General features: G+C 44.6%; 1 protein-coding gene across 1 annotated transcript; it reads right to left on the reverse strand.

Annotated features, from left to right (window-relative positions):
• Positions 1–825: 825 nt before the first annotated feature.
• SLC31A2 (solute carrier family 31 member 2) lies at positions 826–22,601 on the reverse strand. Its single transcript, XM_075835382.1, has 4 exons — positions 22,424–22,601; positions 7,401–7,467; positions 2,465–2,717; positions 826–2,354 (listed from the first exon to the last, which is right to left on the reverse strand). Exons 1-4 carry the CDS (start codon positions 22,427–22,429, stop codon positions 2,168–2,170), a joined length of 513 nt encoding a protein of 170 aa, XP_075691497.1. The 5' UTR covers positions 22,430–22,601; the 3' UTR covers positions 826–2,167.
• Positions 22,602–27,085: the final 4,484 nt, after the last annotated feature.

Raw genomic sequence — 27,085 nt, forward strand, 5'->3', positions numbered from 1 at the left:
TGTGGATGCTTTTTTTTTTTTCTCTTTGAAAACCCACCTCAGAATTTTGTGTGTGATCGTTGATATAATGTAGAGTAAAGTCTGCCTGCCTAAGGCTGCACGCACACTTTGGGTATGTGCACACTGAGCAGACTAGCTGCGGATTTTCTGCAACATATTTCATTGCGGTTACTGTAATACGCTGCAGATTCATAAATTGACCTGCGGTGCGTTTTTTAATCCAGCATGTCACTTTATGCTGCGGAACCGTTGCCCTTTTGTTGCGGGTTTTCCCCATTGAATTCAATGGAGGTGGTAAAAGCAACAACAAATAGCAAATCAATAAATATATATCTTATTAATGTCCATAGATGCGCAAAATAAAACAAAATCTCATTATGCATACATTACCCATGAGTCCAAATCCCACCATAGCTGTATAATAATGAAGTGCTAGCAGTGTAAAGGATGGCTACCTCACTGTTAAGATGTTCGCAACGTTCGTGTGAATCTTAGGTGAAAAACGTCCATTTTTCACGTCCGAGGTGCACCCGGGCTGTGGGTCGGGTTATCACATATTCCCCATAGATTAGAGTCTACGGTGAGATGTGTGTAGCGCTAAAAAATAGGACATGTCCTATGTTCTCGGACTTATTACACGTTTGTGTGAATAAGGTTTTAGTTATCAACAATATACACACATGAGGAAGTCAAAGCTGTATAAAGCAAGCCGAGGTATACAGACCAGACAAACCAAGGTTGGGAGAGAAACCCCTACAATTCACCCGTCGCTGCTTCCAGGATGTGGGGATTTAAACCTTACAACTCGCACCCCACCCCCCCCCCCCTAGTTCAATATGATAAATAGATTGGGTATGTGAGTTGTAAGGGTTAAATACCATCTTCCCCCACCCTTGGATTGTCTGGTCTGTATACCTCGGCTTGCTTTACACAGACTTCCCTATGTGTGTATATTGTTGATGCTATATCTGCACGTATATAAGTGAGGCAGCCGTCCTTTGCACTACTAGCACTTTACAATCCCACCATAGCTGTATAATGATACAGTAAAGGATCCTGGGTAATGTATACACAATGATATTTGTTTTACTAAACGTTGCTTATATATTAATATATTTTTATTGATTATATTCCTGTGCATTGGTTATTTGTTTGTTGGTGTTATCATACATAGTTATACCAGCCCTGTTTATTCAACTTGGTGTAACAAATTAGAAAATGCTGCGATATTTGTGGCGGAAAAGCTGTGATTCCACTTAAAAAAAATCACAAATAAAAAAAAAAAAAAGTGTTTTTTTTTCAAAGTATAAATCATATTTTAAAAAAAGTCTTGTTCCCCTGGCTGTCCTCTGTCCAGCCCGGCCTCCTGGGATGATTTTTCATCCCATGTCACTGCTGCGGCCAATCACAGGAGGCCGGGCTGCGTGGAAAACAGATGGACACTTTGTTTTGACGTCAGTGAAGGTTAGCAGGTTTTTTTTTAATTTTATACACCGTTTTCCGCAGCTGGAAATCTGCACCTCCATTTGATAGTTTGTTTTTTTTTGGCCAGAAGGATTCTCCTTCACTTTTTTTTTTTCTTCCTCCAATGCAAACAGATCCCAGAAGATGTAAGCGTTTGGGGAAGATCTCCCTGGTTTTACCCTTCTGGTATGTGCCCCATTTTTGGGAATGGATTCCTATTGCGCTAGTGTCAAAGCAGCTTAATATAAAGATCTTGCTGAAAAGCTTTATAAAAACCGTAGCTATGGTGTGTAATGTCCACATTTATACGGTTTTACAACTCAAGTTCTAGGATATAACCAAATTCCTCTTTATAGGTGATCCCTATATGGAAGAATTCACCCTGCGTATATAAGGGAGCGCTGCATGCTAAAAACATATAGATAATCTGCTGAGCTAGCCGTACACTATAAAAGTGGAAGACTGGTGCCAGGTAAAGCGCTGAGCCACACATTAACTGGTTACTGTCCAGAAGTGACAGCGTATCTAGGAGTGTGTGAAGGAAACCGCATCTATAGGACATTGAGTAGTCTAACACCTCTGTCCAGTATGTGCCACTTCAGGGCCATAGACAGTATATGGAGAAATAGTTGTCCATAACAGCATTGGTCGCCACGTGTGGAAGACAGACCCCATTCAGCAAGGTGTAGTCCTCTGAAGGTCTCTATAAATTGTGAGGCTTAGGGTATGTAGCAAGAAGAGGGAACGCCACGTAGTATCCGAGAGCAGAGCCAAGAATGACGGCTAGAAAGATGGTGGCATTGTAGGACATGACACACAACATCAACACGTATCCAAGGAAAACCTGGGCTGTGTGCAGGAGGGCAAGAGAAGCGTGCAGGAGCCACCACCTGTGTGTAAAGAGAGCAGTGAGTCGGGCTGGCATACTATATATACTGAGCTCTGGTTATAACAAAGAAGACAAATCCTGAGACATGGATCCAATCCCCTGGACACTTACTGAAAGGCAGAGGAAGAGAACCGAACATGAGGAGCAGAGTCCTCCCCAGGAAACACAGGATCAGGGGTGAGCGAGTTGTCAGAAGCCGCTGGGAAGTGCTCCTCGGTGTCTGAGATGAGTGGGGGACAAAGAGCAGAATCCGGTGTCACTGGCAGCGTCTGGAGGACCCTGGTGAGGAGGTTTGATTTCCACACCTTTGAAAGCTCATAAAGAACGGTGAGGAGCAGGACGACCATGAACGAGAGCACAAGACCTGGAGGGAGAAAACCCAATTTCACACCTGGAAAGTGCATGAATGTGGCTACCAACATGTAACCTGGTGCCAACTATAGCATTTTATAAACATGATAAAATAGGGCCTACAGGTGCGCATACACATCAGGTAAAAGTTGGCCGTCTATTTGATATGTATGGGGATGTCCTGACTTTCCATCAGCGCCAGATATTGGAAGAAACAAGGATCGGACATTGGCGTTTTATGCTTAGCTCCCAGTAAGCTCTCCATTGATTCGCCACCTGGATGCATGCTAGGCCGCCACATCCGGGTGGTGATTTAATCTTGTGGAGATGCCATAAATGGCTAAGATGGTAATACACCTTTAAAATATAGCTATTTATAACCATCCTGAGGCCCCATGCACACGACGTAGTTACAATCCGTAATTATGGGCATGGCCGGCCGCTGACAGCCGTCCGTTTTTACGGGCCTTGCTCCCATTACAAAGTATGGGAGCACGGCCTGTAAAATAAAAAAAATAGAAACTTGACGAAAAAAATGGAACGTGTCCGTCGGCCATAGAAATGAATGGCTACGTAATTACGGCTGATTTTACGGTCGTGTGCATGGGGCCCAAAGCTATGCATACATTTAAAGTGAATAGACCGTCTTATATACCATTATGGTTGTTTTTTTTAACGGATTAATTTCTTACTTAGGTTTATAGCATTCATGGCTCTGTTTTCCACGCTGGTTGCCTGCAGCTGCTGTAGAGGGAGCCAACTGCATACGGTCTTATTATTACTGTAAATTAAATAAATAACATGATGCAATTAGCTCCCCCTGGTGGTGGCTGCAGGTAACCAGCGTGTTCTTTTTTACATTTGGAGCACTGTATTAGATCACAATTTTGGATCTAAAAATCAACATAAAAAGTGGAGATTCACTTTAAGGTCCATAGTCCTAAGTTCAGTAGAGACACTGGGGGAATTTGGGTCTTACAGCCATAATAAAAACCCTAAAATTAAGCCTTATTCATTACACATCCATCTAAAAACTAGCCTTAGGGCGTGTTCCCACCGGTCGGTTATGCGGTGTAAAAACTGTGCAGCGTATCCGACCTGGCAACCGTAGCACTTTTTGTCCGAAAAACCGCACCACACTGCGGAAAGCAGCACGGTGGAAAAAAAAAAGAAGCCGTTCAACTTACCCCCTCCCTCTTCTCTGCGTGTAGTCAGGCCTCCCAAGATGACGTTGCAGGCCATGTGACGCTGCAGCCTGTGATTGGCTGCAGCGGTCACATGGGATGCAATGTTATCCCAGGAGGCTGAATTGCAGGAAGAAGAAGGGTGTCCTGGGTAAGTAAGATTCTTTTCTTTGTCCCCTGAGTTGCGATTTTTGCGGCAGAATCGCTGCGATTACAGCGCAAAAGTTGCAACACTGGTTTTCTGTTGCGGGTTTTGCATCCTCATTGAATTTAATGGGGAAAACCCACAACACAAATTTATTCATGTTTATGCTGTTTTTCCCCGCAGTGTGGGCATGAGATGTGTTGAATCTCATCCACTTTGCTGCTACTTTAAATTCTGCGGAACTTCCGCTCAAAATTCCATTGCGGAAACTCTGCAGCGTTTACGCTATGTGGGAACCCAGCCTTAGGCCAAATGGTCTATAGACCGAATTCGGTGTGACAGCGACGCAACGCAACGCATAGACAAGAGTGGCGCTGTTTCTGCAATTAAAACACACCTTTTTTTCCCCCACCGTTTGATGCTTTTTTTTATTTTTAATATAGCCATAACAAAAAGTGCCTACAAGTTTTTCCTTTATACTTTTCCTCCCTTTATGATCCACTCCTGGTGCCCTGTGTGAACTTGGCCCAAACCAAACAGTGAATTTCCAGAATAATACAATTTCATATCAAAAGTGGAAATTCACAGTAAAAAACGGAAGTGATTCATGAAATCATGAGACTGCAGCCCTGACTCAACGCTCAGATGTGTTAAATGGATTTGCAGAAGTTTTAACTGTTTAATGAGACGTGTTCTGTATTTCCATTATTACTGCTAACCCAATAATGTGTAATGATCAGTCATGTAAAGGTTCATCCAGAACACAACGGTCTGGGATACTTCATTGTTCAAACCTGGATAAAGGCAGCAGCAAACGCAGGATTGCCAGGAAATTGTCTGATGGTCTGACATTTCAAGGGGGCAGGGAGACTTGGTGCACCAACTGCAAAGCCCCCGGGGGTACAGCACATTGTGTCCCTCATAGTCAAATACTATACCAAGATGGCAGTGACCCAACTACCGTGTGTGGCCACAGCTGAAAAACTCCTCTTAGGCCTCAGGCACACGAACGTGTTCTTGCGGCCGCAATTCACCCGCAAATCTGTGGGGGAATTGCGGTCCAATTAATTTCTATGGGCCCATGCACACGACCGTGGTTTCCGCAGTCCGTGCATTGCCCGGGAACCTGGAAGGCAAAATGATAGGACATGTCTTATTTCAATGAGCCTGGACATAAGTGCACACAGCCCGTGATTTGCGGGCGGCCCTTTGAGTGACACTCCGCAGCCGTCTGAGCCGCAAATCACGGGCTGTGCACACCACTACATTCGTGAGCCCTTAGACTTTTACCCAGTTTTTTTCAGCCGTATTTCGACTTCTATAGAGAAGCATATGGGAAAACGTCTAAAATAACGACATACCCAGAGCATGCTGCGTTGTGAAATTTTCACTATTGGTTCTTTTTCAAGAGTGGAAAAAAAAATCGTTTGTAGTGTGTTTTATATTTTACTTCTGAATTTCAACAAACATCTGATGAGTTTTTTTGCAAAAAAAACCTTCAGGAAAAACGCAGTAAAAACATTGAGGTTTCCGCCCCTTTAGGCTGGGTATGTTTTATTGTTGCGGTCAAAAAAATTGTAGCAGAACGGTGCAGTTTTGCGGCAAAAAAACGATTTTGACTGAATCGTATGAACCCAGCATCAGTGTCCCCTTAAAGGGGTTATCCGGGTTAATAAAATGAATGGCCCATCCTTAGGATAGGCCATCAGTATTAGAGCAGCGGGTGTCTGACTGTCAACCCCCACTGCCAATCCGCTGTTTAATGGGGCTGCGCGCGTTTCAGCGTCTTCATTGCTTAAATGGTTGTTCTTTCTGTTCAAGGGAATGGGACAGTGGTGCAATAGCGTGCACGGCCACGACAAATGTAACAGAGTGCGCATGTACCAAATGAAAGAAGAGCCATGTAAACAATAAACAGGCTGCAGCACGCGTACGAGCGCTGTGGCTCCTTTAAACAGCGGATTGTCACAGATGCCGACAGCCGATCTAATATTGATGGCCTTTCCTAAGGATAGGCCATGAATTTTAATAACCTGGATAACCCCTCTTAGGCTTTGCAGGTGGTGCAGAGGTGGCAGAACTTATATAAAGTATTCCCCAATCACCATCTGAATTACACGGCTAGTCTTTGCATGCGCGGATTAGCTGCGGATTTTCCGCGTATAATCAGTAGCGCATTACAGTAGCAGCAAAGTGAATGAGATTTGAAGAAATCTCATCCAGACGCTGCGTAAAAAAACCTGCCAAAACAAAGATCATAGATTGACCTGCGGTGCGTTCTTTTAAAATTCCCAGCATGTTCATTTATGCTGCGGAATCGCTGGTTTTCTGTTGCAGGTTTTACTTATTGAATTCAATGGAGAAGTAACACTTGCAACAAAAAGCAGATGTTGCGATTTTTATGGCGGAGAAGCTGCGATTCCACTGCAAAAATTGCAACTCCGTCTATACACAGATCTCTATGCTCCTGCGTCCAGCCCAGCCTCCAGTAATGACGTTTCATCCCATGTGACTGCTGCAGCCAGGACGTCAGGTGGCAGGACGTCAGAGCCATACAAGCTGTTTTTCGCAGCGGACATTGCAAATGAAAAACTGCAATACAATTTGGTGCGGTTTTTCGGACGGAATTCCCTGCGGGGACCAGGGCAGATACGCTTTGTACCTTTACGCAGCGTATCCGCCCTGTGTGAACATGGCCTAAATTTGATTTTGAAGTGGAAAATACGCTATTTCCCTGCAAAAATCACAAATCAGAAAAGGGAAAAAAAAAAAAAAGTGTCTATACTTACGGGCGTTGTCATTGTGACAGCTTCTTTTCTTCCCGGCTGTTCTCTGCGTGGCTCAGCCGCTGTTTCATCCCATATGACTGCTGCAGCCAATCACGGGCTGTAGAAGTCACATAGGCTGCAGCGTCAACACGGGAGGCCGGGCTACACAGAGACCAGGGGGACGTGTGGCTATGGCATCTCTAGTACAGGTAAGTATTGACTTGTTCTGCCCCATCTTCCACAGCTGAAAAATTCTGCCAAAAATTTGCACCACAATTTGGTGGGGTTTTTCGTCTGGAATGCCCTGCGGGTTCTAGGGCGGATATATGCTGCGTACTATTACGTATCGTTTTCGACCTGTGTGAACATACCCTACATCTCCTTATCCTTTTAAACACATTGAGGAAGCGAGCAGCAACGCCTTAGTCCACTTGACATGGCGGTATTATTCTGGAGAGAAAGACCAGTTTCACACGAGTATTTGTAAATGTACAGAACACGGATCTGCAATGTGGAGCTGAGTGTTTCCCTCCTGCCGGATTACTGATCCGAACATGGTTCTTTATCACTGGTTAATATATAAAAATAGTGTCTCTTACCTGCCAGAGTCTGGACCGTCCAGAAGTCAAACAACAGGGTCACATTGTCCGAGAAAATGAAATGCATCTGAAGAAGGAGAATAATAAATTGTGTGAATAAGTGAACGCTGAGGTGGAGTGACCGGCGCACAATCTGTCATGGACGCCTTTTACTATGGATCACAAACGCTGCACCTTACATGAGACAACACCAGTATACTGCAAGGGGGTCTGGGCATTTTACCGACAGCAAAGGGGCTGAAATAATCCACCCCATAGAGCCCTCACATCACTATAATGGAAGGATAGGGGGGGGGGGGTGGTTCTGAGCATCTGGCTTACTGCAGAGGGCTCTATAGGGGGGATTCTGCCCCACCTTTAGAGCAGTCAGTCAGATGCTCAGACCCCCTTAACCTTGCAGTATAGTAACTAGTGAGGGCTCTGTGGGGGAGGGTAATTCCCCCATATAGAGCCCTCTGCTGTCAGTAAAACACCCAGACCCCCCCCCCTTGCAGTATACTCCCGGCCCCCCAGCGTTGGCCAACCCCTTTTAAATTAGTAGGGGTAGGAAGCTGAGCGCAGTATAAGCGCCTGTTCACATCAGCGTTGGCTTTCCGATCCGGGGTTCCGTCGAGGGTTTCCTTCGGGTGAACCCCGCAACGGAAAGTCAAACTGAAACCACAGCTTCTGTTTCCGTCACCATTAGCGCAGTCGACTGCGCTATTGATTCCGTCGGAAAAACTGAAATCTTCCGGAATGGTGACGAACGGAATCCATTAGCAATGTTTCCGTCACCATTGATATCAATGGTGACAGAAACGGAAGCTGTGGTTTCAGTTTGATTTTCCGTTGCGGGGTTCACCCGATTGAAACCGCCAACGGAACCCCGAAACAGAAAGCAAACGCTCATGTGAACAGTCCCTAATCCTTCCCCATAAAACTGCCCCCGCTAATTCAAATATATATATATAATGTGTATAGCACTGAATCCTGTATGCGTCAGGTCAGTGGGTCCTGCAGGATTGAGCTGTTACCAATCACATCTAAGTTCATAACTTAGATGTGATCGATAATAGGCGACCTAATGGATTCAGGTCTCAGCGCTATATACAGCTGCTCTGTATACAGGATACAAAGCAGCTGTATCTCAAAAAGTAACAATAATTTTCAATAAAAAGCAATTAAAACTTGCACCAATCACATTGATCGATATCTTCATATATATATATATATATATATATATATATATATATATATATATATATATATATATAAAATAAGTTTTTAAAGGTGGACATAGCCTTTAAACTGTAACTAAACTTTTATCATGTCATAGTGACAAGTCCGAAGTTTTCATTGGTGGGGGACCGAACACTGAGACCCCCACAGATCGCTAAAACAAAGCAGAAGTGCTCGGGTGAGCGCTGTGCCGCTTAATTTATGATCGACTGTCAGCCGAGTGAGCGGTGTACGGACTCATAGACTTTCTATTGAGCCTGTACACTGCTCCAAGGAAAGCCAAACAGAATTGAAGCGGCACACCGCTCACCCGAGCACTACTGCTGCTTCGTTTTAGCGACTAGTGGGGGGTCTCAGTGCTCGGACCCCACTGATAAAAACTTCTGACATGTCAAAAGTTTTTTAAAAAGTTGTTACACTTTTTTGAACTGTCAATGGGGCGGTAATTGGCAAGGGGACGTGTAACATCGCTGTGACACTGTCCAATCCGCTACGGACAATGTCAACAGCAAGAGCTGGAGAGAGGAGAGCATGTGCGCACACACGCTCTCACTCTTCAGCTCTCGCGAGAGATCAGTCTTGTAGTCTTTGTCTGATGAGAGCTAAAGAGTGAGAGTGTGCGTGCGCGCACAGCTCCGATGCCGTGAAATAGAAGAAGAATTCACACTCTTCTTCTGTTCCGTAGTGGTGGCGGAGCTGCGCACACGCTCTCCTCTCTCCAGCTCTTGCTGTGACGCTGTCCATAGCTGATTGGACAGTGTCACAATGATGTTACACGCCCCCTTGCCAATTACCTCCCCATTGACAGTTCAGGGGATTATTTAACCGGATTATGTCGCCTCCATATAGAAGGGTTTCCATTCAGCCCATTATAACCCAGTAAACATGAGACTCACTCCCTGTGTACAGAACTAAAAGTGAAAGATGCGCTCGAATGTTGTAACACATACACCGGTTAATACAGGTTTATTCATAGAAACAAGTCCATGGATGTTCCCGATTAAACCTTCCCCCACCCTCAGACCGAAATTATTATGCCATGAGAACACAACAGATTTTCTGTGCAGAATATACAACAAAATCCACACCCAAAAGTGCAATACAAGGGATTCAACCCCCGGAAATAAACCATACATGCGGATCTGCAGGCATGCCGTCGATTTTCAAGTTCATAGCGTGACCTGTCGGAGATTTTTTCTGGATTTGTCGCAGACTTTACCGATTGCAATGCAAAGGGACAAATCCGTATGTAACAAATTTGCAGTGGATTTCAGGCACATAGGAAAGTTACAGCAAGACAACGGGACTTGGAATATGTTACGCATATGCGCTGGAAGCTTGACCGGCACAAGCGCCAAACATGGTGCAAAAACGATATGTGAACAGAACCTTACAAAAATAAACCTGTTCTTTTATGAGTGGAAACACAGTGGTTAATAGGGGTCGGCCTAAGGAAATCAAAATCCCACTGCTGCCCTGTCACCGTCAATAGAAAAAGGAGAGTGTTGTGTTCTGTCAATGGAACGAGGTGGGAGCCATCATGGATGCGGTCAGCACGGTCACAATATTAATAGACAGAATACAGCTGCAGTGCTCGTTACAGTACAGTTATCAAAGCTGTCATGTAATTACCCTGCCCCTCTGTTCATCACATTCGTACATGCACACGCTGTTATTTTCGTAGCGGCTATAAACGGTATTGCAATGTGACCCATTCAAGTGAATTGAACAACACTGCGATACCGTGCACGGCCGCTATGAAAGTTACGGCGTGTGCATGTACAAACCAGACTGAAACCCCATGTAAATAATGAATCGGCTCCCGAACTCCCACAAGCGCCGCTTCTACACATAATTGGTATTGTCGCAACAAACGGTCCTATAAACCTAACGTGTTGTTTACCCCGGACTGAACACTAAAAAAAAAAAAAAAGCCCAGCTTCCCCAAAAAAAAATCAAAAAATATCAAAAAGTTATATGTACCACAGAATGGCAGCAGCGCAAACAACAGCTCCTCCCAAATAAAACACAATAAAAACAAAGTTAGGCTGAGTTCACACGGGGCAGATATGCTGCGTAAAAGCATGCAGCGTATCCGCCGTGTGAGCCACAGGGAATTCTGGGCGAAAGACCGCACCAAACTGTGGTGCAGTTTTTCGCCCATAATGTCCGCTGCAAAATACTGCAGCACTTGAATTTTATCCCAGGAGACCGCTGCAGCCTGTGATTGGCTGCAGCGGCGGTCACATGTCATAAAGCGCCATACCAGGAGGCCGGCCCTCTGACGTCATCCAGGCCGGCCTTCCGAGATGATGTTTCAACCAATGTGACTACCGCTACAGTCTGTGATTGGCTGCAGCCGGCCTGGAGGAAGGAACACAGACTCCTGGGTAAGTGTCCGACCTTTTTCTTCTAAGTTGCGTTTTATGCTGCGGGATCGCTGCGAACCTACTGCAAAAAAAACGCAACAACTGCTATTTGTTGTGGGTTTTACATCCCCATTGAATTCCATGGGCAAAACCCACAACAAATATGCAGCGTTTACGCAAATACAGTTCACATGCTGCGGAATAAAATTCCTGAGTGTTTTTTCTGCTCAGTATTTACGCAGCGTGTGGATGAGATTTGTTTTATCTCATCCACTTTGCTGCGGATTTTCCGCAACAAATTCCGTTGCGGAAAATCTGCACTATTTACACTACATGTGAACTCGGCCTTATAGCTCTCAGAATATTGCAACACTAAAACATGAATTCAAAAGTGGTAAAACATGAAAACTACATATAAATTTGATAGCGCTCTAATCATACTGACCCTCCGAATAATGTTGACCAAAAAAACAATGACGGAAATTAATTTTTTTGTTTCCTTTCCCCCGAAAAAAAATAAAAATGTTTTTCAATAAATTTTTTATACCAAAAAATGGTGCAGTTAAAAAACTACAATTTGTCCTGCAAAAGAGAAGCTCTCGTACAAAGGTCGCTGTGTCCTTAAAGGGGTTTTACCAAAATCGACAATTGTCACTTATCCACAGGACAGGCGATAATTGTATGATCGCAGGGACCCCCGCCGATTGTGAGAACAGGGCCAAGAACCCCCCTTCCGTTTCTTCTCACTACTCGAGCGCTCAGCTGTTTCCGTCAGTCCCATAGAAATAGAATAGAGCAGCGGGCGCATGCTCGACCACCGCTCCATTCAGGCTTCTCCTTAAAACAGGGGGGGAGCAGTGAGTGAGTAGGCGCGGAAAACCGTTATCGCGTTCAGTGGGGGTCACAGAGATGGGTGTGGATAGGTGGTAATTGTCGATTCTGGTTCAAACCCCTTTTAAGGCCCAAAATACCTGCATCCTCGAGTGGTTTAGAATTGACAACCAATATGGCCGCACTTCCGGTTGTCACTTTGCAAAAATGTCAACATCCCTGTAATATCAAAATGTAACTTTCAGCCAATTCTTGGGTTAGAGAATTGAGACAGCGCTGTGATTGGCTGCTTACGCGACTTGGGAGGTGGGACAGAGGGGGCAATGCCGGGCAATGTTGTTATTGACCAGTCATAATTGGAACCTCCTGGGCTGAAATACAAAATCAGTCCCACCATTTATAAAACTGGCGTCGTCTTATGTGGCAGATGTGATGGCTGCCTCTGCGCCCCTATAGCGACTGTCTCTATAAGGTTGTGTTCAAACAGTAAAGTGCAAGGGAATTATTAATGGATTACAATAAACCATTTACATGATGGAAAGAAAATTTCCCAGATTTTTGCAGAGGATTTGTATCACATGCAGATCTTGCCGTAAATTCATGCCAAAATCCGCAGGTGTTATAATTTTGGATTTGCTGCAGATTTCACGCTTTGCAATGCAAATATAAGTCATGGCGGTGATTTCAAAACTGCAACAAATCTGCATCAAGCTTTTCTTCTACATGTGAATGGGGCTTTAAAATACCCCTGAACATGGTCTAGGAACGTTGCAGGCAGGGCATCATGGTTATAATATATTTATACCTCGCTTGGCCATGTCTGATAGCAGTGTTATTACCATCATGGTTATAATATATTTATACCTCGCTTGGCCATGTCTGATAGCAGTGTTATTACCATCATGTTTATAATATATCTACACCTCGCTTGGCCATGTCTGATAGCGGTGTTATTACCATCATGTTTATAATATATTTATACCTCGCTTGGCCATGTCTGATAGCAGTGTTATTACCATCATGGTTATAATATATTTATACCTCGCTTGGCCATGTCTGATAGCAGTGTTATTACCATCATGGTTATAATATATTTATACCTCGCTTGGCCATGTCTGATAGCAGTGTTATTACCATCATGTTTATAATATATTTATACCTCGCTTGGCCATGTCTGATAGCAGTGTTATTACCATCATGGTTATAATATATTTATACCTCGCTTGGCCATGTCTGATAGCAGTGTTATTACCATCATGTTTATAATATATCTACACCTCGCTTGGCCATGTCTGATAGCAGTGTTATTACCATCATGGTTATAATATATCTATACCTCGCTTGGCCATGTCTGATAGCAGTGTTATTACCATCATGTTTATAATATATCTACACCTCGCTTGGCCATGTCTGATAGCAGTGTTATTACCATCATGGTTATAATATATCTATACCTCGCTTGGCCATGTCTGATAGCAGTGTTATTACCATCATGGTTATAATATATCTATACCTCGCTTGGCCATGTCTGATAGCAGTGTTATTACCATCATGGTTATAATATATTTATACCTCGCTTGGCCATGTCTGATAGCAGTGTTATTACCATCATGGTTATAATATATTTATACCTCGCTTGGCCATGTCTGATAGCAGTGTTATTACCATCATGTTTATAATATATCTATACCTCGCTTGGCCATGTCTGATAGCAGTGTTATTACCATCATGTTTATAATATATTTATACCTCGCTTGGCCATGTCTGATAGCAGTGTTATTACCATCATGGTTATAATATATTTATACCTCGCTTGGCCATGTCTGATAGCAGTGTTATTACCATCATGGTTATAATATATTTATACCTCGCTTGGCCATGTCTGATAGCAGTGTTATTACCATCATGGTTATAATATATTTATACCTCGCTTGGCCATGTCTGATAGCAGTGTTATTACCATCATGTTTATAATATATCTATACCTCGCTTGGCCATGTCTGATAGCAGTGTTATTACCATCATGGTTATAATATATTTATACCTCGCTTGGCCATGTCTGATAGAAGTGTTATTACCATCATGGTTATAATATATTTATACCTCGCTTGGCCATGTCTGATAGCAGTGTTATTACCATCATGGTTATAATATATTTATACCTCGCTTGGCCATGTCTGATAGCAGTGTTATTACCATCATGTTTATAATATATTTATACCTCGCTTGGCCATGTCTGATAGCAGTGTTATTACCATCATGGTTATAATATATTTATACCTCGCTTGGCCATGTCTGATAGCAGTGTTATTACCATCATGGTTATAATATATTTATACCTCGCTTGGCCATGTCTGATAGCAGTGTTATTACCATCATGTTTATAATATATTTATACCTCGCTTGGCCATGTCTGATAGCAGTGTTATTACCATCATGTTTATAATATATTTATACCTCGCTTGGCCATGTCTGATAGCAGTGTTATTACCATCATGTTTATAATATATTTATACCTCGCTTGGCCATGTCTGATAGCAGTGTTATTACCATCATGGTTATAATATATTTATACCTCGCTTGGCCATGTCTGATAGCAGTGTTATTACCATCATGGTTATAATATATTTATACCTCGCTTGGCCATGTCTGATAGCAGTGTTATTACCATCATGGTTATAATATATTTATACCTCGCTTGGCCATGTCTGATAGCAGTGTTATTACCATCATGGTTATAATATATCTATACCTCGCTTGGCCATGTCTGATAGCAGTGTTATTACCATCATGGTTATAATATATTTATACCTCGCTTGGCCATGTCTGATAGCAGTGTTATTACCATCATGGTTATAATATATTTATACCTCGCTTGGCCATGTCTGATAGAAGTGTTATTACCATCATGGTTATAATATATTTATACCTCGCTTGGCCATGTCTGATAGCGGTGTTATTACCATCATGTTTATAATATATTTATACCTCGCTTGGCCATGTCTGATAGCAGTGTTATTACCATCATGTTTATAATATATTTATACCTCGCTTGGCCATGTCTGATAGCGGTGTTATTACCATCATGGTTATAATATATTTATACCTCGCTTGGCCATGTCTGATAGCAGTGTTATTACCATCATGGTTATAATATATTTATACCTCGCTTGGCCATGTCTGATAGCAGTGTTATTACCATCATGGTTATAATATATTTATACCTCGCTTGGCCATGTCTGATAGCAGTGTTATTACCATCATGTTTATAATATATTTATACCTCGCTTGGCCATGTCTGATAGCAGTGTTATTACCATCATGGTTATAATATATTTATACCTCGCTTGGCCATGTCTGATAGCAGTGTTATTACCATCATGGTTATAATATATTTATACCTCGCTTGGCCATGTCTGATAGCAGTGTTATTACCATCATGGTTATAATATATTTATACCTCGCTTGGCCATGTCTGATAGCAGTGTTATTACCATCATGGTTATAATATATTTATACCTCGCTTGGCCATGTCTGATAGCAGTGTTATTACCATCATGGTTATAATATATTTATACCTCGCTTGGCCATGTCTGATAGCAGTGTTATTACCATCATGGTTATAATATATTTATACCTCGCTTGGCCATGTCTGATAGCAGTGTTATTACCATCATGGTTATAATATATTTATACCTCGCTTGGCCATGTCTGATAGCAGTGTTATTACCATCATGGTTATAATATATTTATACCTCGCTTGGCCATGTCTGATAGCGGTGTTATTACCATCATGGTTATAATATATTTATACCTCGCTTGGCCATGTCTGATAGCAGTGTTATTACCATCATGGTTATAATATATTTATACCTCGCTTGGCCATGTCTGATAGCAGTGTTATTACCATCATGTTTATAATATATTTATACCTCGCTTGGCCATGTCTGATAGCAGTGTTATTACCATCATGGTTATAATATATTTATACCTCGCTTGGCCATGTCTGATAGCAGTGTTATTACCATCATGGTTATAATATATTTATACCTCGCTTGGCCATGTCTGATAGCAGTGTTATTACCATCATGGTTATAATATATTTATACCTCGCTTGGCCATGTCTGATAGCAGTGTTATTACCATCATGGTTATAATATATTTATACCTCGCTTGGCCATGTCTGATAGCAGTGTTATTACCATCATGGTTATAATATATTTATACCTCGCTTGGCCATGTCTGATAGCAGTGTTATTACCATCATGGTTATAATATATTTATACCTCGCTTGGCCATGTCTGATAGCAGTGTTATTACCATCATGTTTATAATATATTTATACCTCGCTTGGCCATATCTGATAGCAGTGTTATTACCATCATGTTTATAATATATTTATACCTCGCTTGGCCATGTCTGATAGCGGTGTTACCACCATCATTACTGGGGAACAATCCATAAAGCCCCCCCCACCCCCGTTCTACAGAACTTACTGCGGACACCAATGATCTATCTATCTAGTTGTCTCTAGGACTCAGATGTTCATTGCTGTATAAACCCGTCCAGAACAGGAACAACCAGTTCAACAGAAATGTAAATGTGTCTGGTTATAAACAGCAGCCGTAGACGTTCATTTCACACAAAACCAACAGTAATAAACTGGAAATAAACAGCAATATATGTACCTACAACGGCGGGCGGGCGACGTCACACAGCAGAAATACAAGTGACAGCAGCGTCAGCTTTGTGCCTACATTTAGTGCAAGTTGATGGTCACTTTGCGAAGAAAGAAAGCAGTACATGTACAGTACCACGTAGGCACAGATAGCAATGCCTTCCTATAAATGACGAAGGTAAATATAGTACTGCCTCCCCATCTATTCCTGTAAATTATGTAGGTACAGATAATACTGCCTCCCTATAAATGATGTAGGCAGATAGTACTGCCTCCATGTCTCTCCCTGTAAATGATGTAGGTACAGACAGTACTGCCTCCCTGATAAATGATGTAGGCTCAGATAGTACTGCCTCCATGTCTCTCCCTGTAAATGATGTAGGTACAGACAGTACTGCCTCCCTGATAAATGATGTAGGCTCAGATAGTACTGCCTCCATGTCTCTCCCTGTAAATGATGTAGGTACAGATAGTTCTGCCTCCCTGTCTCTCCTTCTTAATGACAAAGGTAAATATAGTACAGCCTCCCCATCCATTTCTATAAATGATGTAGGTACAGACAGTACTGCCTCCCTGATAAATGATGTAGGCTCAGATAGTACTGCCTCCATGTATCTCCCTTTAAATGATGTAGGTACAGATAGTACTGCCACCCTGTCTCGCCATCTTAATGACAAAGGTAAATATAGTACAGCCTCCCCATCCATTTCTATAAATGATGTAGGTACAGACAGTACTGCCTCCCTGATAAATGATGTAGGCTCAGATAGTACTGCCTCCATGTATCTCCCTTTAAATGATGTAGGTACAGATAGTACTGCCACCCTGTCTCGCCATCTTAATGACAAAGGTAAATATAGTACTGCCTCCCCATCCATTTCTATAAATGATGTAGGCACAGATAGTACTCCCTACCTGTCTTTCCCTATAAATGATGTAGGCACAGATAGTACTCCCTACCTGTCTTTCCCTATAAATGATGTAGGTACAGAAAGTACTGCCTCCCTGTCTCTTCCCATAAATGATGTAGGCTCAGATAGTACTGCCTCCCTATCTATTCCTGTAAATTATGTAGGTACAGATCGTACTGCCTCCCTGTCTCTCCCCATAAATTATTTAGTACTGCCTATAAATGATGTAGGAAGATAGTACTGCCTCCCTGTCTCTCCCTATAAATGATGAAGGTACAGATAGTACTGCCTCCCTATAAACGATATAGGCAGATCGTACTGCCTCCCTGTCTCTCCCTGTATATGATGTAGGTACAGATACTACTGCCTCCCTGTCTCTCCCTGTAAACAATGTAGGTACAGATAGTACTGCCACCCTGTCTCTCCGTCTTAATGACAAAGGTAAATATAGTACTGCCTCCCCATCCATTTCTATAAATGATGTAGGCAAATATAGTACTCCCTACCTCTTTCCCTATAAATGATGTAGGTACAGATAGTACTGCCTCCCTGTCTCTTCCCATAAATGATGTAGGCTCAGATAGTACTGCCTCCCCATCTATTCCTGTAAATTATGTAGATAGTACTGCCTCCCTGTCTCTGCCTATAAATGATGTAGGTACAGATAACACTGCCTCCCTATAAATTATGTAGGCAGATAGTACTGCCTCCCTGTCTCTCCCTGTAAATGATGTAGGTACAGATAGTACTCCCTACCTGTCTTTCCCTATAAATGATGTAGGTACAGATAGTACTGCCACCCTGTCTCTCCGTCTTAATGACAAAGGTAGATATAGTACTGCCTACACAACCATTTCTATAAATGATATAGGCACAGATAGTACTCCCTACCTGTCTTTCCCTATAAATGATGTAGGTACAGATAGTACTGCCTCCCCATCTATTCCTGTAAATTATGTAGTACTGCCTCCCTGTCTCTCCCTATAAATGATGTAGGTACAGATCGTACTGCTTCCCTGTCTCTCCCCATAAATGATTTAGTACTGCCTATAAATGATGTAGGCAGATAGTACTGCCTCCCTGTCTCTCCCCATAAATTATGTAGGTACAGATAGTACTGCCTCCCTGCCTCTCCCCATAAATGATGTAGGTACAGATAGTACTGCCTCCCTGCCTCTCCCCATAAATGATGTAGGTACAGATAGTACTGCCTCCCTGCCTCTCCCCATAAATTATCTAGGTACGGATAGTACTGCATATAAATGATGTAGTACTGCCTCCCTGTCTCTCCTCATGTAGTTAGAGATAGTACTGCCTATAAATGACATAGGTACAAATATTAAAACCTCTAGGTTTCTCCCTATAAATGGTATTGGTATAGATAGTACTGTCTCCCTGCCAATGACATAGGCACACAAACATTTTTTTTCTCATTATTTCCATGAGAAAAACAAGTTGTGTCATACGGCAGTGCACGCCACATCACAGACAATTTTTTTCCCGCTGGAAGTGTGGCTTATATGGGAGAATACTGTACATGAGGCGCCACCACACGGACTGTACTACGGTTTTGTATGGTGGACTATTAGTAGTCTGTAACTCCATGCGGCAAGAAAATCAGTAGGACAGAAATTAGCTTTGTCATCTGTACGGCTGTGGACAGGAGAACAAATTGGAAAGAAATTGATGAGATCAGTGACAAGACTTCTCATCTTGATCCTCAGTTTTCCGATCAATTGAGTTATGTTGGTCCCATCCGTCAATTTTAACATTAGGCTCTGTTCACATTTCCGTTCATTCAATTGTTCTGCAATATTGACGGATCCGCCACATGATGGACATCAAAGGTGCCTAAGGCTTCATTCACACGACAGTGAAACACGGACGTTTTCAGAACAATGTCCTATTTTTCATGGCCAGACGGCGCACATAGAAATCAATGGATCCGTTTATAACAGCTGTCAATACATGTAATAACCGTTAAAAACGGATCTGTGACATGGGGACTCAAGAGGCAAGGGAACTATTGGTTCCCTTGCTGGCTATCGGCGGCGCGATGGCACATACTCACCGATGCAGCGCCGTCCTTTGCAGGTGTGGTCTCTAGTCTCACGGTTCCTGCGAAGGCGACGAGATGATGTCATCGTGCCGCCTTCGCAGAACCCGTGAGACTAGAGACCACACGTGAAGTAGACAGCGCTGCATCGGTGAATGTGTAGGGCATTCAGGCGGAATTAAATGTCAGGGATTATTGCACTCACTACAAGGGTAGTGTGGCGCTAGTACAGGGGGCATTGTTGTCAACTGCAGCTAATTTTTCGGGACTGTCCTAAATTTATAGAGACAGTCCCGGAAGATTACTACAGGGAGAGGGGGTGCTTTCTCCGGAGAGGTGTGTGTGGCATGTACAGGGGGGCTGTGTGCCATCATCTACAGGGGGGCTGTGTGCCATCTACAGGGGGGTCTGTGTGCCGTCATCTACAGGGCGGCTGTGTGCCATCATCTACAGGGGGGTCTGTGTGCCATCATCTACAGGGGGGCTGTGTGCCATCATCTACAGGGGGGCTGTGTGCCATCATTTACAGGAAGGCTGTGTGCCATCTACAGGGGGGTCTGTGTGCCGTCATATACAGGGGGGCTGTGTGCCATCATCTACAGGGGGGGCTGTGTGCCATCATCTACAGGGGGGGCTGTGTGCCATCATCTACAGGGGGGGCTGTGTGCCATCATCTACAGGGGGGGCTGTGTGCCATCATCTACAGGGGGGGCTGTGTGCCGTCATCTACAGGGGGGCTGTGTGCCGTCATCTACAGGGGGGCTGTGTGCCGTCATCTACAGGGGGGCTGTGTGCCGTCATCTACAGGGGGGGCTGTGTGCCATCATCTACAGGGGGGGCTGTGTGCCATCATCTACAGGGGGGCTGTGTGCCGTCATCTACAGGGGGGCTGTGTGCCGTCATCTACAGGGGGGCTGTGTGCCGTCATCTACAGGGGGGCTGTGTGCCGTCATCTACAGGGGGGACTGTGTGCCATCATCTACAGGGGGGCTGTGTGCCATCATCTACAGGGGGGCTGTGTGCCATCATTTACAGGAAGGCTGTGTGCCATCTACAGGGGGGTCTGTGTGCCGTCATATACAGGGGGGCTGTGTGCCATCATCTACAGGGGGGGCTGTGTGCCATCATCTACAGGGGGGGCTGTGTGCCGTCATCTACAGGGGGGCTGTGTGCCGTCATCTACAGGGGGGCTGTGTGCCGTCATCTACAGGGGGGGCTGTGTGCCGTCATCTACAGGGGGGGCTGTGTGCCGTCATCTACAGGGGGGGGCTGTGTGCCGTCATCTACAGGGGGGGGCTGTGTGCCGTCATCTACAGGGGGGGCTGTGTGCCGTCATCTACAGGGGGGCTGTGCGCCGTCATCTACAGGGGGGCTGTGCGCCGTCATCTACAGGGGGGCTGTGCGCCGTCATCTACAGGGGGGCTGTGCGCCGTCATCTACAGGGGGGCTGTGCGCCGTCATCTACAGGGGGGCTGTGCGCCGTCATCTACAGGGGGGCTGTGCGCCGTCATCTACAGGGGGGGCTGTGCGCCGTCATCTACAGGGGGGGCTGTGCGCCGTCATCTACAGGGGGGGCTGTGCGCCGTCATCTACAGGGGGGGCTGTGCGCCGTCATCTACAGGGGGGGCTGTGCGCCGTCATCTACAGGGGGGCTGTGCGCCGTCATCTACAGGGGGGCTGTGCGCCGTCATCTACAGGGGGGGCTGTGCGCCGTCATCTACAGGGGGGCTGTGCGCCGTCATCTACAGGGGGGCTGTGCGCCGTCATCTACAGGGGGGCTGTGCGCCGTCATCTACAGGGGGGCTGTGCGCCGTCATCTACAGGGGGGCTGTGCGCCATCATCTACAGGGGGGCTGTGTGCCGTCATCTACAGGGGGGCTGTGTGCCGTCATCTACAGGGAGGTCTGTGTGGCATCATCTACAGGGAGAGGGAGGTTGTGTGCCATCATCTAGGGGGTCTGTGTGGCATCATATACAGGGAGGTTGTGTGCCATCATCTAGGGGGTCTGTAATCATCTACAGGGAGGCTGTGAAACAATCATGACAATGACCTTCCTTTGGGTGTTTTCAGGGGGTTGGGACAAAAAAAAAGCCTGATCAATGAAATTCATCAGTTGTTTTTTTTTAACGGCCATGAAAAAGAGACAGACGGACTGGAAATGGGTGAAAACTTGGAGACACTGATGCAAAACGGCCATGAAAAACTGACAGTTGATCAGTTTTTAATGGCTATTTTTTTTTCAGTCGTGTGAATAAGGCCTTATATTGGGTTCTGTTGTGGTGTTTATTTTACCGGAAATAATAGGACTGCTTGCTGTGATATTTATTCATCAAATGTGTCAGAGCCTCCAATACAGATGTGAACAGTCCCTGGGGCCGGGCACGAAAATAACGGACTTCAATGCAGGGATGGCGGATGATGCTGGCATCACTCTTTTGTCCATCATAATCCAAATCCTTCACTATAAGGCTTTATCCACACAGTGCAGATTTTGAAGCCACAACCAGAAATGGATAACGTAGAATCATTCCTATATACTTCCCATCTTTTTACGGTCCACTCCTGGTTGTGGCTTCAAAAACAGAACCAAAACAGCACTGTGTGAATAAAGCCTAATATACAATTGATGTAACTGAAATGTTACCAGGTGCATTTTTGGGTTAAATAATGTGAGCAACAGACAGGTGTGAACAAGCCCTCAGAAACCACTCTGTGCTAATCACAAAATCAATAGTATTTTGGGCTACGTTACATTGAATACAGCAGCGGAGGAGTTAAAAGCTTTACTTTACGGCTGCACAGCACTTGCAAGTAATGCTGGGAGTTGTAGTTCCACAGCACTTGCTGAGCCACAAGTTATGAGAGAATTCCCGGCTGCTCTGTCATAGACCGCCGTGCCCGAAAACTACAGGAGATATAACGCTGGCAGCGCCGTCACACTGAGAGCGGCGTCATTTACCTGCATGGCACCGGGTCTCCGCTCTACCAGTCTACCACAACGAAACTCATTTGGACTTCCTAAGTCAGGTGACAGTGTGGAGAGCGGAGCACGTCGGGAAGGGGGCGGAGCCGCACACTCGGGACTAGGCGGTGCTCCAGTTGTTATGTGACGTGCTGGGATATGCGCCTCCCAGCGGTGGGAGGGCGTTGCTGCTTGTCATGTATATAGGGGCTTCTTGTTGCAGTGACCCCACTATGGCCGCCATATAGTTCAGTCGCCTGCATTGTGTATGGGTGGTCAGGTGTGATGATAGTGATATTTCTAGTTGTAGGACATGTATAGTTTGTCAGCTCAGTCCAGACAGGACAGCCCCTAACTACTTGAAAATAGAGGCGCTCATAATTGTATACTTTAGGCCACTTTTCACACACGCCTAATACGGGCACGTTTTTAGGGCTGGAAATCCTGGTCCAGCCATGGGTCTAACGACCTGAACTGACAGTATCCGGGATCTATTATGGGTTATGTCCGGCCATTAACCCTTTCAGGAACAGACTAATTTTCGTTTTTATTCTTTTCATTTTTTTCCTCCCCGCCTTCTGAAAATCAGAACTTTTTTGATTTTTCCGCTGACACAGCCATATGAGGGCTTAATTATTACGGGACGTGTTGTACCTCCTGATGGTACTATTTAATATTATGTGTCATGTGCTGGGAAGCTGAAAAAAATATCAGAATGGGGTGGAATTGGTAAAAAAAAAAAAAAAACAACCGCAATGCCATCATTTTCTTATGAGCTTCGATTTTACGGTGAAAATGACACATTACCTTTATTCTGTGCGTCAGTACGATCACGGTGATACCAAATTTATATAGTTTTTGTTATGTTTTAGTACCTTTGAAAAAAATGAAATTTGAAAGAAACCAAAAAATGTTTGCATCCCCATATTGTGACCCCTGTACCTTTTAAAAAAAAAAATATTTCTGTGTATGGAGCTGTGTAAGGGCCCCATGCACACGAACGTAAAAACGCCCATCATTACGGGCCCATAGACTTCTATTGGCCACGGGTACCTCCCCGTATGCTTAAGTCTATGGGCCTCCCGTAATTACGGGTGACTACGTGTGTGCACCCGTAATTACGGGAGCGTTGCTAGGCGACGTCAAGGGATAGTCACTGTCCAGGGTGCTGAGAGTTACTGCCGATCGTTTAACTCATTCAGCACCCTGGACAGTGACTATCCATTGACGTCGCCTAGCAACGCTCCCGTAATTGGACAGTAATCCTGGACAGTGCTACCGATCACAATATAGATAAAGCTGTAAAAAAAAAAAAAAAAAAAAGGACGTTCATACTTACCCAGAACTTCTTGCTTCTTCCTCCAGTCCGGCCTCCCGGGATGACTTTTCAGCCCATGTGACCGCTGCAGCCAATCACAGGCCAATCACTGGCTGCAGCGGTCACATGGACTGTCGCGTCATCCAGAGAGGTCGGGCTGAATGTCGAAAGAGGGACGCGTCACCAAGACAACGGCCGGGTAAGTATGAATTTATTTTACTTTTATTACGGAAAGGGCTGCCCCTTCTCTTTATCCTGCACTGATAGAGAGAAGGGGCTGCCGATTACTGCAGTGCAATTTTGCAGCGAAAACGTGCCCGTAAATACGGGTGGAATACGTGTGACACCGGACCCGTATATACGGACACGGGTCCGTAAATACTGGTGCAATACGGGTCGAATACGTGTGACCAAGGACCCGTATTTACGGACAGTAAAAAATACGTTCGTGTGCATGGGGCCTAAGGCTGAATTCACACAGTTTTTTTGCAGGCAGAAAATTCTGCATCAAAATTCAGATTTTCATCTGCCAACACGCCGTTTGCCACATTTTTCGCTCGCGCCCATTGAGTGCCACGGGCAAAAACGCTGCAAAATACACTTTCTCTGCCTCCCATTGATATCAATAGAGGCGTAAACGCCTGAAGATAGGGCATGTCGCTTCTTTTTACCGCTCACATGACGTTTTTGGGGCGTTTGCGGCCCAAAAATAGGCTGTGTGAACATACCCTAAGGCTCTATTCACACAGCAGGGTCTGAGTATCGGCCGATAAAAACGGCTGTTTTGCATCTGTTCCGTGCCGTGTTTCCGTTTTCAACAGCCGATTTTGATCCATTTTGCATCCGTTTTTTCCCATTCTGTTTAAACAAATGAATGTCATTCGTAAATTTTCTCTCTCTCTCTCTCTCTCTCTAGGGGAGTCGGGCGGCCGGGACAACAGCCCAAAATAGGGCATTTTCAATATTTTGCAGGCCCGGTTTACCATGCCGTCAAAAAATTTACCATGTCAATAGCCCCATTTGGGATCCATCGTTCCTACTGCGGCCGTGTATCCCTAACGTGTGAATAGGGCCTAAGGGGCTTGAACCTGCGATCATTAGATCGCTTATGCCATAGACTGCAATACAGTATTGCAGTCTATGGCAAAATCAGTGCATTGCTATTGAGACCTGCCACAGACGACAGGCAGGTCTGATGAGCAAGCTTCCTATAGCAGAGTTCACAAAGCTTCTAGCTGCTATAAGAATACACCGGCTGCCGCAACCTCGCCCAGGCGGGAGCCAGTGACTGGCCCCCGAAGTGGAAGGGGCAGTAATAAAAAATGTAAAAATTTAAAAAAAACCTCAGATGCCGGTAGTCACATCTGACATCGGCATCTGAGGGGTGAAATGCTTGAACAGAAGTTTTTCTGATCGCAAGCATTGCCACTGGGTCCTTGCTGCGCAACATAGCCAAGACCCGGCAGTTCAGGCGCCCACTCTGCTCTGCCACCATATTTAAATATCCTTTCCCAACATAAATCTCCAGGAAAGAGTTAAACCTGGAGTTAGGGACGGCTTTACAGCCATAAAACGGGCGCTCATGTGCGAGAACAGTATCTGCAGGGTTTGTATGTGTTTAGGGCGTCTGGTCTTCGGTCTGTGACTTTAGGTGGTGAGGGGTTTGCACTGTATTTTGGGTGTAAATATATCTATATTGGCGACGCATACGGTAAAAGATTTTGCCTCATGCCACTTTCCCTGAATCTCTTGTGATATATGATCTTATATTACCTCCAAGCTGAAGGGATCTGCATGGTATGTAAGTTTTGCCGAGCGATTTACTATTGCTTCAACGCGACTAAAGAGAAAAATTCCCTGGAGCAAGTTGACGAATTACAGCATGGACGTCTGTGGAGCGCAGGTCCGGTGAAAGCTTCTGAATAGTTTACAGGCGCAGTCATACACGGCAGAAATTTCTGCGACTGAAAATACGAAAATCCGACTGGTTGTTTCTGCAGTGGCTTCCTGGATTTCTGCAAGTTCCATTCAGATGAATAAAACCGCTTTTCAGTCCCAGAAAAATTCTCTAACAACATCTGTTGTGTGACTGCAGCCTGATCTGCAAAAAAAAAAGAAAAAGGAGGCAACCCCAAAAACAAGAGAACAGTGTTCCCTACTAATAGAGATCAGGGCGCCACGTGCCTTCTATACTATAGTGCAGAGGTCCACAACTGTCTTATGAGCCACATTCAATCCACAAACGTTACTATATTAGACAAGGAGAAACACATCATGAAAACTCCATTTCAAATTTGGCGCTAGAATTATCAGATTTCTGGGGGCTGGGATAGATCTGTAATCTTAATGTGGACGTCACATTATAGCAAGTCCCCTGCCACACACAGGGGTGTCCTGAGCCACTGGTTGGGGAGCACTGGTAGTGTGGATGATGCCCCTCACTAGAAACCCTACCTCAGTAGACAGCATCTTTCTGGTTGTTTATCCTGGTGCTGAATACCAGCCCGTGCAGAATAGAGGCAGTCTACTGTACAGCAGATAGAGCTTCCTGTGACCCCTGCAGTACATACAGTTACCTATAGTTGACAAAACAAAAACCTATAGATCTTGCAAATGTAATACTAAAACCTCATTCACATCTGCGTTGGAGGCTTCGTCGTGCAACAGAATTGGCACTTCCAGTATTTCCCAGGTGCACTCCTGAGGGAGCAGAACAGCAAGCCGACCGCTGGTGTAAACCCGGCCTAAAGCCCCATGCACACAGCCACAATTTTGATTCGCTTTCACAGAACATAATTGCAAATCATAATACTGATCCTTTCATTTCTATGGCCCACGGAAACCTTCCCGTATAGATTTACAGAAAGGTGTCCAGGCCGTAGAAATGATCTGCAAAAATAGGACACTTAATACATTATAATGGGAGCACGATCCGCAAAAGCGAGTGACTGTCTGTGCCCGTAATTAAGGACCGTAATCAAGGACCTTCGTAAACGATGTGTATTCCATGATTAAAGAAGAGTTGTGAAAATGCCAAAACTAGAAACTTTCTAATACAGAACAAATATACAGATGTAGCAGAGCTGAACTGGTCATCCAAGTCCAATGGTAACTCAAGATAATGCAGTAGTGTAAAACCAGATCATTGTAACCAGACTGTGGTAAACTCCATTTCTCCACTTTACCCTATAGTATTGGTGTACAACACGAGATGATGGACCTCACACTCCTGCTGGTATACACTAGGCACAGACATGTTAGTTGGCAACATTTCCACTTCAGAAGCGCTATTAGATCCAGACCATTTTCATAATCTAAGCAAAAAAAAAAACCCCAATACG

The sequence above is a fragment of the Rhinoderma darwinii genome, chromosome 8 (genome assembly GCF_050947455.1).
Source record: "Rhinoderma darwinii isolate aRhiDar2 chromosome 8, aRhiDar2.hap1, whole genome shotgun sequence".
NCBI lineage: Eukaryota > Metazoa > Chordata > Amphibia > Anura > Rhinodermatidae > Rhinoderma > Rhinoderma darwinii.